Genomic DNA, 13,015 nt, shown 5'->3' with positions numbered 1-13,015 from the left:
CTAACGATAAAAAGCACTTCTAGCACAAGTTTGCTCTTATCATATTATAAGAAGGCAGACATGGAACTGTTGCACCAATTTATCAAAAAAAAACATGATAAACGTGGGAATATGAAACAGCTATAGCCTTGCATTGTGAATGCCTGAAAAAAAAATTTCGCCGACGATTCACTCGCTAATGCGAAATTTGAGCGCAACTCTATACAGACAACCGCCTCGTGCGGCACGTTGTCAACGGAGTGAAATGTGGCGCGGCTGACTCACTAATCTTAACTAATCTGTAGATCGCGAGATCCAGCGCGTGGGTGACGCGTGGGCCCGATTCGCAGCAGCCACCGCTGACAGGACCCCTCTAACGACGCGCGCTACTCCGGCGCCATGTCGTAGCCATCGTCGCCGCACTACGCTTTCCTTCTCACGCTTTCCGCCTCATGGTACCGCTGCACCTTCCTCTCCGCTTTCCTCTCGCACCTCTCCGCGCCTCCTCTCCACCTCTTTGCGCCTCTTCGCACTCGCCGCTTTTCTGATCCCCCGCTACGCGCCGCGTTGGCTCTTTATCTTTCGCCTGCTCGTTCGCTCGGTTACTCTGACGACGCAGCTGCGCTCTTTAATAATAATTAAACAAAAACAAGAAAAACGCTTGCCGCCATCGAACAAACTGAAATGTAAAGAATGCAAGCCAGCTGCCAGCTGCAAGCATGCTCTGTCTATCACTGAAACAAAGCAGGCCCCACAACCCATGAAATGAAAGTTCGAAACATTTACGCATGTTTGACTGCATTCTCGGCACAACAGATAACTGTTTATTCTTGTATACATTCTTGCTACACTTACAACTATAGGCTGAGAGGCAAGTGCCCCTATAAATTAAAGCAATAAAAATAATAAAAAATTGTGCGGAAACCACTGATAATCATCATCAATGTAAGCAAATAGCCGAATGCTTCCGGAAAACTATTCGCTTTATTAAAGGAAACGTGTGGTTGAAGGTGTATGTTTGCTGCAGAGAGGATACTTAGGTAGCACTTGTCCATTTTCATAATTTTATAGAGAACAGAGTCGGACAGTCACAGGTGGCTATTCTTATGAGCCGATTCCTCATATGTGGTGGTACGAGTGCCACGTGAAAGATGACTGCAATTCTCCTCGCTCACAGCTGCCACAGGGTGAAGGTTGCAAGGGCTTGGGCCCTTTGCAACGGTGCCTTAATTTATATCGGTGGTGAAAGTATGACTACCACGAGAACGGGCAAAAGAGCCAATAAAGCCATTCATTTTAAAACTGGATGGGCCAGGCAATGAAGCTGCACTGTTTGTGAATTGTCAAGCGTATGTCTTTCAATAAAAAACTGCATTAAAATCTCAAAGTGTGCAACTGCATCATCAATAATGTTACTCCTTCTATTCATAGGTCATCTATCTGATGGATGTTTACATATTTCTAGGCAATCTTCGGACGCCTCCTAGCAAACAATATCTTTGCTTGGCTTCGTACAAACATCAATGTTGCCCAAACTTCACTTGTAGCTTTCATATAGTTGTTTCTGAAAAAAAAAATTGCGAGCACAGAATACTTGAGCAGTGATGAATTCCTTTGGCAACACAGGCCCTTTAGTTTACTTCTGCAGTCATCACAGCAAAAGCTACAGTACGAGCTTTTGCATGTAAAATTTTGTGCTTTTGACTGACAGAAGTGTTGTTGATGTGGCCCTAATGACCACATTATGATGTCAGCGGACGGCGAGTGGAGGTAGTGTCTGCTAGCTAAATTCCAGGCCGGCACATCACCTGACAATCTGTCCATGCACATGTGTTTAAAGTGAACACCAGCAATGATCGCCATATTGATATTACCTATTATGACAGCAATTATACAAACATTTGAGCTGCATTCTCGCTGCTCGCGCCATCATGCCGTCATGGTATCGAAGGCGCATGCTCAAGACCACATGTGGCAGATTAGAATGTCTCCAGACGTGACACGCAGTGCATTTGGCTGCAAAAATAATGAAGCCAAATAAATGGATGCACCGTCATGCCCTGCAGAACAGCCAGGGCAACGTTCTGCCTTCCACTGCTGGCATGAGCATTGTGTGCACGAACACTAACATCCTCTGTGTGTATACATTGGTCTGAATGGAATGGACAGTAAACTTCAATTTGGCAGTTCTGCCTGAAGGTTTAGCATTGCACTGAATCTCCTCGTATGGTATTCTGGTATGTGGAGGCGGCACATTGGAGCGACGCAGCCCATGAAGCAACTGCTGCTGCGCAACAGAAAAGGTGCCCAGGCGGCTACCGAGTTTCTCAGAACGCTGGCGTCATGAGGAACACCGCCAGCAGTGTTGCGGCGCCGCACGTCGATGGTGCATGAGATGAGACTGAAGGAAAACAGTCAGGCCGACGGTTTCCCTTCATCCACATCACATGTGCAATAGAGGTGCAATGCCTACAATGCCACTGGCGTTCTGAGACACCTGGTAACTGCCAGGGTGGGGTTGTTTCTGCTGTGCAGCAGCAGTTCCCTCAGATGCTATTGTTATTAGAACACCTGCATATCAGAACACCATCTGAGGAGCTTCAATGCAGTCCTAGACCTTGCTGTCATTTTAATGCTTCGCCCCTTCAAAAATGATCACATTTGGTTTTTTGCATTACGTGATTTGCAACACAGACATAAACATATTAGATAATGTCCTGTCATTTGGTGCTCGGTAGATCAGTGCAGTCACCAGAATTAAAGTGTAGATAGATGGTTTAAAGTGTCCAGGTGTTTGATACATTTAACAATTTTGAAACTTCTTTTGTGAGCACGACAGTTGCCTAACTCAGCAAATGTACTTCTTGCACAGCACCTATACTATCTTAACATGTGCATGTTAATCACGCCATAATAGGTTTCAACTGGCTGACTGAAACAGTTCAAACAAAATAAGCTGAATCACAAGAATGCACACACGTAAGAATGTATATATGTATATTTTTCTTTGTTTTCAGACTGTAAATACACAAATTTTGAATCCGAAATCTCACTTTCAGAGTGGAACACACAAAGTAGAAAACAGTGCGTTAAAGAAACCCACATACATAGTTTATGATGCAGTGCTACGTGCAATGCCCACATGACTACTGCACAAAAGTAGTTGTACACATATGGCTCAAACACTCTTTCTCAGCAAATCGGCACAATACTTTATTATGTGCTGAATGCTTTTGAAATTAAACAATCTATGTAGTACCTAAAAACAATACCTTCACTGTACCTGACACATGTAATGCCATATAACAAATAACCGAAATAATCTAGAGGGCATTGTGAGGTAATCAAGTGCACATTTAACAAGACTTCACTTTTCTGCCTCGTCAAGAGAAATAAGACTTCGAAAACAAAGGTCACACCTTAGTGTGCCTTGTTGAACCACAACAGTTCAAAAAATTAAAATATAATGTCCATGGATGAGAGGTCAGTTACAAAGTGTTGCATATCACAATCACCACACACAGCTCGTCATCAATTTGTGTGCACAACCAAATGACTAATGAGCAAACGTCCTTCAGCAACTAAATAAGTGACAAACTACAGTAAACACAAAAGTCATTTTGGCAATGCACAGTAAGTAAAGGTTTGACTTTCACCGCGTTCATCTTATTTCCACAACACTGTTTTTTTTTTTACAATGTCATATACGGTATTCATAAAAAGGATAAACTTTGTAGATAGTGAAGGCAATTTGTAAAAAACTATATTGTGGAATGATCAGTGACCCATAAACTACTTCCAGTCAGAGAAATGAAAAGCATGAATGTTCGACAAACCAAGAAGGTGTTAATTTTGTTAAGTTTGATATTAAACATGCAAAATAAAAACACGCACTACAACTATATCACCATGAAGAGAATGCCCAGTAGCAAGCATTTGGAATGTCTTCCACCAGTGAGTGGCGTTCATGGATGCATGACATATTACGCAGCAAAAGACAGCGAAGAAAAAGAAAAATGGTCATGTACAATTCGTAGTTCGTGGTACATTCACAGTGGTAACCACAGCAATAATGGCGCAAACTTTGTCATCTTGTTATGACTTAATCACGTTCCCTTGTCCTCTCCACAGGGACAGGTTGGTAATTGGGAAAAGACGGACAGGGGTAGCGTTCATTTTGCATTACATGAAAAGCAAGAAAACTACACTGACGTCTTTAGAATTTCTTTTTCTTGGTTTCAGTGCTTCACATAGGGTGTACTAGGAGCCGTGCATGATAGTGTTGTATTTTTTAATGTTGTGGAAGTCTCAGGAATTCAGCGGCATCATGAGCTCTTTTTAAATTGGCATGTCTGAAGCAGCCAACATAGCTCTGGGGTAATGTACAGACCCAGGATCAAATCCTGAGGTGGAGTGGGATTTCTTTTTGGCCTTTGGCTACATTCAAGGTGTCGAGCCTCATTCCAAGCCGTGGAATGGCCCATGACATGCACTGCTGTAAAACTGCAGTTATGTAAAACTAAGAACAAGGAATTCAACTGCTCGTGTACTAGCCTTAAGCTTAACAACATGTTAGTACAAAGACACGGAGTATGTGATGAAAGGCGTAGTCACATGGAGCCCCTATCTCTCCTATGAGGCAGCAGGAAGGTATGCATTTGTGTGTTTTACTAATTGCTGACAGCTAAGAAATGGAAGAAGGGTCGGCTGGTTTGACAACATCATCTCCAACACATTTGTCACAACAAACCAGCTTCACTGTTCGCAACAGCCAGCACATGTAGGGAAGACATTAGTAAATTACAGTGATACAATATGTCATCAATACTTGTCAAGTAATAAAGTTAGGGACACTTGCAGCTGCGATTTCACTGAAGGTTGATTAACTGCTTACTGCTTTGCAGATGCACAGAACAAATAGTCTGTAACACATTGAGTCGAAACTAAAACTAAGCATTTTGCTTTTGCAATTGAAACCTGGTATGTGAAACTCCAACTAACCAATGGCGGCGGTCACAGTTGTTGCACGTCTCCATAAAGCAACGGTCAGGCTGACTGACTACATCAAGTTCAGGAGGCCATTGCTACGATCGTACAAACGTTAGAGCCGTAAACAGTGATCGTTAAACAGATGCCAAACAGAGATGAGAAACTTCAAATAAAAGAATCGAAACGTCACAAAAAAATCGAGATGAGGAGCACCATGATTACGTATTTCGAACTCAGTGTGACCAGGCAGTTGGTACAGCATGCACACACACACAAAAAGGAAGCTTGGAACTGCCAAGCACATTTTTCCATTCTTCTTCTTTTGTCGTTCGCACATTTTGTGAAGAGTTGGAAGGAAACAATGTTTAGAGTGACGGCGCACACAGTTCTGCAAAGCTCTCAGCTGTGATCAGGCCTAGCCTGTAACAGTCACCACCAGTTACTGATTATAAGGACAGTTTAGTGTGGTGGGACTTCACTTGAAATTTAGCTACAGTAGCAAGAGCTCTTAAGACTCTTGGTAGGTGGCGAGAATGTGCTGTCAGTTTTATGTACTACTAAGTATTGCGTTAAGATGTTGACACATAGGTCTTGGTTCTTTCTGGATCAAACTTTGACTTGACAAAAGCAGCCCATCTGACATGGAAACAATTCTGCTGTCAATGCCTCCACCCTGAAAAGCTACTAGTAGAAAGCCGACAGTCGCATCACACGTAACAACTAGCTGTGCTGTTGTCCTGCATTGAACATTTCCTTTTTTTTTTACCTTACACAGCTCAGAAAAACAACCACTCCAGAGAAAGCAGCATAAATACCACAAAATGATGTACTAGTAATTTTTGTGGATTGCTTACACTGTGAAAAATAGGTCCTGTGAACAATCTATGGAACAAAAAATTTCTTTCGGTGTGTCTCTTTAGCAACAGGGCCACATCATAAAATTTAGTGCCTTTGAAACAAAGAATTGTTTTAGAATTCAATCGTGGGAAACTAAGCTTAGTAACCCTGCCTTTAACAGATTCTAAGCTTGTGCCCTAGATGACAGTGCAGTAAGCTGCAAACAACAGAGTCTAAAGATGATCACTTCTAGCTTTTCACTGAGCATTAGGTTTTGCCATTACATATAAGTCAGGCGTATGGCTTGTAAGTGTTGTAACACGTAACCTCTTTGCCTTGTTATTATTACTTTCTAAAATATTAGATCTAGACACATTTCAAGCCATGAGAATCAAAGGAAGCAAAGTGCGCAGGCTGAAATGGTAGCATCTGATGGAGTTGTACAGCTTTCAAATCATTTGAAATGTTCAAAACTCTCCTCAGTCATGGTGTATTTCACACTAGTTTTCCAAACTCCAGCGGTCTACAAATGTTCTGCTGGGTGGGTCATTAGACAGCATTACATGTTAACCGGCCAGGTAGTCAGGCGACCTTTTGCGATACGGTCAACCAAAGTTGGTTTCTATACAAATGTCTGCAAAACAATGCTAGATGTTTTCAATGACAGAACTATCCGAGTAGTGATGTGACTTCTATGATGCCTTCAACCAAGCCTCATCCCTGGTTTAAATTTCCAAGGCAAAACTAAAGAAAAAACTTGCCCAAATTTGTTGGCATTTAGAGGCCTGGCTACAGCTTTCACAATGATCCCCAGAAGTTCAAAAGCAACTGCTCAAGAGAAGCCTGGAGAATGAAGCACGGATGTTAAAGCCAGGTGGCAGACACCCAGGGTACAGAGAGGCTCGAATGTGCCAGCCTACGTTGAAGAAGCCTTTCCTTTGAAGACACTCATCTGGATACCAAAAGATCTGCTTCATGACCTTACATATGTGAAGTGACCTTCCAGCCCCGTCTACTGAAGCTGCAAGACATAGCTCCTTTCCCGTTCACAAGTGACACAATTGGAGAACCGTGTTCCGGCATGACACGTGGTTTGGCTTGGGTGCATATGTGGCTTTTAACAGTCTCAGTCTTATGCTTTGACTCGTCCGATGAAACGGTTCCGGAAGGATCCGAGGTACAGGTGTCCACCGTGCTCGAGGACTTCGGAGATGAGGTGGATCTTGCCTGCAGGTGAGTGTAGGCTGCGAATAGGCTTGCCCGATGCGTCCAGTTCCACAATGAGACCGTACTTGGGAACTGCCTCATACAAGATCCAGCCATTGTCGATCTGAAACATCAGCAGAGTGGTCATCAGGGTGCATGCTCTTTCTTGATAGCAAAGTACATGCGAGTGCAATAGTGCACACATTTTCATCCTTTACCCATGCCTTGCTTCAACCCTTTTGGGCACTTAAAGAGACCTCATGCCCAAAGGCCTCAAAACATTCTGTCCTGAGCTATCTAAACCTTTACAAAGCTACAATAACACAACTAGGTGAGCTAACTTGTACACGTTTTGGAAGCAAACAATGCTGAGCACAGGATGTTGTGCAGACCAGGGACATAGCCAGGATTTTCTTTCATAGGGGGCCCAAGCCTCCAATGGTCCAAACAAACTGTGTTCCCCTATACAGTTTACTTGAAGTTACAAAAAGCAGGAAACATTTCGAGATAAGAGGATTTTCGAGATAAGCGAATTCAAACCCCTGGCCACGCATAGACCACAGAATCAAGCCGCTAGGTTTGTAAGTAATAACTGCAATTCATTTTCAAATATATCGAAAATAAAAGGACATAGGGATGGGAGCCAATAACAATAAGAAGGCAGAAACTTCGGCTCAAGTTTCTTCACAGTGTTTATTATATTAAGAATGCCATTAATCCCCATGAATACCTCTCACAACCAACGTACATCTCACTTCGTCAAGATAATTCATGAAAATAGAATACCTGTTCAAAATGCACACTTTTGGTAGTTTGTTCTTCGTAAGGAAACAAGAATGGAAGCGACTCTCAGACGATATCGTTAACAAAACTAATAATGAACTCTTCTTCTGTTCCCTATGATAAAGTTGACAGCAATGTAGTTTTTCTCTCGAAGGGTCTCTATTCTTTGGAACGTATGTTCGTGGTGAATTATGTATATTCTGTATAGTAGCTTTGCATAATTTGCATGTTTCCATTCTTCTTTAATTATGTATATTGTACACTTGTATCTTGTATCTCGTACAATAATCTATTGCTATTTGTGTGTGTGTCCCCCACCCACACACACACAATGCAAGAAATAGCGTAAATAAATAAATAGAGCCTTTCAAAACAGGTGCCAGTGGCCGCTAAACCTTTTGCAAAAGCTCAACATAAGAGGAGTGGTATTTTTGGTAGATCACTTTTGCGAGATATTGTGTGACTCGGCACCTGATACATCAGGCATCTATGAGCAACAGCGATTCTTGCACAGAACCAGGCAAACACTATTGCATGTAGGCACCAACGTGTCCAGACACTAGTCGTGCAAAATATCACCAAAGTGCTTGCAGACAAAAGAAAAGTCACAGGCCTGCACCGCACATGCAGCACAGTCACAGCGTAAGCTGGAGAAGCAGCTCCATAGGAGCCTCATTCTCGGCAGCATGCACTGGAGGGTATTCGTAGCAAAGTCTCTTTGCATTGTTTGCACAAGAACGATCTCAACTTTCAGCTTGGCGTCAACAACAAGCTGTGGCTTGTTCTGCTCTCAGCACAGCAATCTGCTGAGCCCGACATTGCCTGGTTGCAGCCGCATGAGTAGATCTACGATTTGCTTCTTCAGCAACAGTTCGTACCTTGCGAGGAGGCGCCATAGCATGTACCAAAGAGTAAACATAGGTATCCAAACTACATGGCGCACATGTCACATCCACGAACCTGTGGCACGATATGATGCTGTTGATGATGATGATGGTTTATTGGCAACCCCTTCGAAACGGGATGGTGACAAATAGTCAGCTAGCCTGCTCGAGTTCATGAGGTCCAGCTACATGCAGCATGCATCTGCTATATGCAACTTCTACATGTTCGGACATCTGGTGAAAGATAACATAACTGCAATCCAGTTTCCATGTATTGATGCTACACGTCACGCATGTTACATTGCATGTCACATTTAAAAAGGTATGTGTATATGTTTTTTTGTTCTAGCATTTTTGTATACATCTCCTTAACTTTATTTTTCTTCCCCAAACCATCTCAATCTACCTTGTACAGCTACCTATGCGACAGCTACATGACATGGCACCTGCTGTAGTAATATGCAATTGCAATACAAAGTCTGGACATAAAGATGCTATGTGGTGCGCATCCCACATTGCGTGACAAGTGGCATGCTACGATGCTAATGATGATGATTTATTGGCATTACAGGGCATTTTTACGCTGCAAGCTAGCAAGCGCTGGTGTGGCTCAGCGGTAGGGTAGCTAACTCCCGCACAGCAGGCCTGTGTTCAATCCTGGCGGGAACTGGGCATTTCTTTTCTCATTCCCGGTGACACCTGAGAAGGACACCAGCAGCAGCGGACAGCAGCGGACACCATCGACAACCAAAACGGCTATTGGAATGAGCCCATAACAGCTTACGCCATTAAAGTAATTCACCAGGAATACTGCCTCAGGACCATGATTTTGTACTCACGACTTCCACTCAATTAGTATATGTCACTGTTTTGTCCACCCTTCAAATGCCAACTGCCAAATAAACTTCCAAAATTGCTCAGACCAGGTTTTATATGCTTTACTAAATTACTCAGAATTTTTTCAGAATTGTAGTGTAAAAACAAAAGTCATGAAACAACATTTCATTTCTAGCTTTTACCTTAAGTCTTCTCAGACTGCTGAAAAGCGAAAAACAGCATCAGTGCTCACAATCTGAAAGTGACGTAATTTCCCTGGCATCCCTTTTTAGAGGCAGCGCAGTGGTACCTGTGTGATGCCGTTACAGGCCCTACACGACATATTACAGCTGTCAAGAATGACAGAAATTTTGCTGACCCTCATATCTCGCATTCACATACAGTCAGATTTGTGTATAGTTAGAACACTGCCCGAGGAGTTCAAGGACAATGCCAAACCATGCTATTGCAGTCTTTTTTTTTTTCTTTATAAAAACGAAATTACAATACTTACCCTAGAGGCTACATCTTTTAGAGGCACCCAGTTGTAGAAGGTGGATGCATACTTGAGGGCCGATCCCAGCAGGTGGAGGAGACGCACGACTGACTTGCGCACCAGTGGGTATGCGGACAGGTGGTCCATCACTGAGAGCTTGTCGCGTGAGCGGCCTGACGCAAAGGCCACCCAGTAGCCGCCGCGTGGCGTGCGTCGAATGTTGTCTGGCTCTCCTGGCAGGTTGTCCGCAAAGACGTTGAGGTCGCCCTTGTGTGGACCTCGGTAGTAGTACCTGGCCAACAGGATAAGAGCATTTTAACTGGACCCAAAAGTTTCAGGAGAATTGCCATTGCTGCTACTTGAGTAGCATGTCACATCAACTCAGTTGAATACACTTATAACAGTACTGTATTAAAGTGCCAAGAAAATCCCATTGTTATAACCAACAACTGTTATAACTGGGTAGCACAAACAAAGCAGAGGAGATAAGCATCCAATCTCGGATGTAACAATGAGCAGCCCTGACACTGCGAACTTCTTGTGTGTTCTAGGGTGAAGTACACCGCTTACTACAATGCTCCCATGATGCACTACTGGATGTAACAATAAAATCTGGCTACTGTGTGTCTGCGCCGAAAAACAGACAATCTAAAAAAGAAAGAAGAAAAGGAAATGATGCGAGCCAAAGCCGCACCTGGCTGTGCGCTGCACACCTTTGCCACAAATGTCTTTGTGCTGCAGACACGGCACAGCACAGACAAGTGCAGTGAAGGTTGCAGCACGCAGCCAGATGCAGTGGCTTGCATTTTCTTATTTTGGAGCATTTTGCCTTCTCTTTTCTTACGGTGAAAATATCTAGTAGCGAGATTTAATTGTTATAACCAATAACGTGGCATAGGAGCATTGTAGTAAGTAGTTTATTTGCACATAGAACACAGAGAAGTTGATGGTGCAGCGTCTGCTCATAGTGTTATCCGATATATATATTGTTAAAACAGGTGTTGTTATAAGTGGGCTGTACAGTCGAACCCACTTATAACAATATTCAAGTGCCACGAAAATTGCATTGTTATAACCGATAATTGTTATAACCGAGTTGCATGAAAAAAATCAAAATAGGGGATGGTAGAGCCGTTGTGAGAAAACTATAATGGCAGGGAGGCCAGTGTCTGTCCCCACCACCTTCCTCCATCTGGCTGCTGATTGTGTGCACGCGTTTAACTGCCTGCACTCCAATCGTGTGCAACAAACCACAGCTGTTGGCGTTAAGGAATGGCACTGCTATAACAACTGCGAAGAGGGGTCCTGGGCATCCAGCGATATGCAAGCTCCGCTGAGGCGTCGCTTTGGTTAAAAAAAATGCGAGTAGATTGCTGCGGCAGCCTGTCAGCTTGAGAAATCCAGCAGAAATGCTGAGGCGAGATCACCACGAGCATCTCGCCATGTACTTCCCACTGGCTTGCATGAGAAAATCCCCTGTCCGTTAGCCTAGCTTTCTTTGCGTGAAGCTTGCCCACAACCTTCTCCAAGGTATCCAGGTGCTCCACGAAGTAAAGCAGGTGGTTCCTCGTGATAACAAAGCCCTGGAGGGACTGAACCATCTGCCAGGCCTCCAGCAAGCAACGCAGAGGCAGCCTGCCCTACCGCGTCATCGCTGCCACCATCACTAGCTAATGCAAGCATTTTCGCGACGCTCGCCTCATCGGTTGGAAGCACTTAAGTTTAAAAATCTATAGCCATGCACTTTCTTTCCACTGGCAACATCTGACGTAATAGTTCTGTGGAAATCAGCAAGTTGGAGAGAGGTTATGAATAAAGGGAAAATGAGACATCCACCCAAGCGTAGCTGGAAACCCATATGGGAAACCCGTATGGGTTTCCTTTGTAGCACTTAGCTACGCTTGGGTGGATGTCTCATTTTCCCTTTATTAATCACTGGCAACTTCGTGCATTGCTGACGATCAGCGGGCAGATGAGCCATTTCCTGTTTTGGCGGCAAGTCAAACGAGGCTGAGAAACCACGTGGCCAGGAATGACTTCGAAGCAACCAACAAAGACGGAGTGGTTCTGGAGAGCTTTCATGGAGACGTCCTTTGAAGACGTCGAAAATTGGCTAGACCAGTTCGAGCATGTCGCCAAGCACAACCACAAGACCAGCTCGGAGGACAAACTTTTGAGTGTCTATTTCTATCTGAAGGACAATGCTCGTATGTGGTACGTCAAGTGGGAAAGAAGCTTTGCCACATGGGACGACTTCTGCACACAGCTGCTCGATACTTTTACAAGCATCAACAAGGGGGAAAATGCACAGTGTCTCCTTGAAATTCGCATTCAAAAATCCAATGAGAGCGTTGCTATATTCCCAGAAGACATGGTCCGTCTTTTCCGTAGGGCAGACCTCGACATGCCAGAGGAAAGAAAGCTGTGGTATCTCTTGCAGGGAGTGAAAGAGCAACTGTTTTTCGGCCTTGCGAGAAATCCACCGACAACAGTGGCGGAGTTCACAAAAGAGGCTACAACCATTGAACGGGCCCTACAGCAACTATACCCCCAGCATGACATGAGTACTTCAGCAGCAAACACTTCCGTACTGGCTGCGAGTAATGACAGGCCTCTGCGTGAAATTATCTGAAAGGCTTTGCGAAAAGAGCTTCGGCAGCTCGGATTTGTTAATGCACCTATGAAACCGGTGCCAGCGTTATCTTTTGTAGCTGACATGGTCCAGGAACAAGTCTGGCAAGCTTTTTCATCACCAGACTGTGGGAACGTACCGCGCCACCTTACTTATCAGAGGCTGTACGCCATCCAATCAATGAAACTTCGACACCGTTGGCACCCACAACTAGAACATCACCTATGCTACAAACAGAGTTGATATCGTCACCCTCGTTGACTCTACCGACCCCGCCGATCATGCCAGCACAAACGATGCCGTACCTTTGACATGTGCGCACCACTCCTTGGCTCCATGGAGAGCTGCCGTTGAACTATCAGCGTCGGTAAACTGATTTGTGGTGCACCATCA

The 13,015-nt window shown here is 44.1% G+C and overlaps 1 protein-coding gene across 3 annotated transcripts in view; it reads right to left on the bottom strand.

The window, feature by feature from the left end:
• Positions 1 to 2,959: 2,959 nt before the first annotated feature.
• Positions 2,960 to 13,015, bottom strand: part of LOC139047684 (adipocyte plasma membrane-associated protein-like) — a 33,557-nt gene continuing 23,501 nt past the window's right edge. For all 3 annotated transcript variants that reach the window (XM_070521608.1, XM_070521607.1, XM_070521609.1), the window contains exons 7-8: positions 10,009 to 10,282; positions 2,960 to 7,135 (exon numbers count right to left, since the gene is read on the bottom strand). In XM_070521608.1, the coding sequence (XP_070377709.1) occupies positions 6,938 to 7,135; positions 10,009 to 10,282 (472 nt within the window). In that variant the 3' untranslated portion in view covers positions 2,960 to 6,937. The remainder of the gene's footprint in view (positions 7,136 to 10,008; positions 10,283 to 13,015) is intronic.

The sequence above is a fragment of the Dermacentor albipictus genome, chromosome 7, assembly GCF_038994185.2.
Source record: "Dermacentor albipictus isolate Rhodes 1998 colony chromosome 7, USDA_Dalb.pri_finalv2, whole genome shotgun sequence".
NCBI classification, from domain to species: domain Eukaryota; kingdom Metazoa; phylum Arthropoda; class Arachnida; order Ixodida; family Ixodidae; genus Dermacentor; species Dermacentor albipictus.
Note: the sequence above shows the minus strand (reverse complement) of the source record. Positions and strands in the feature narration are given on the sequence as shown.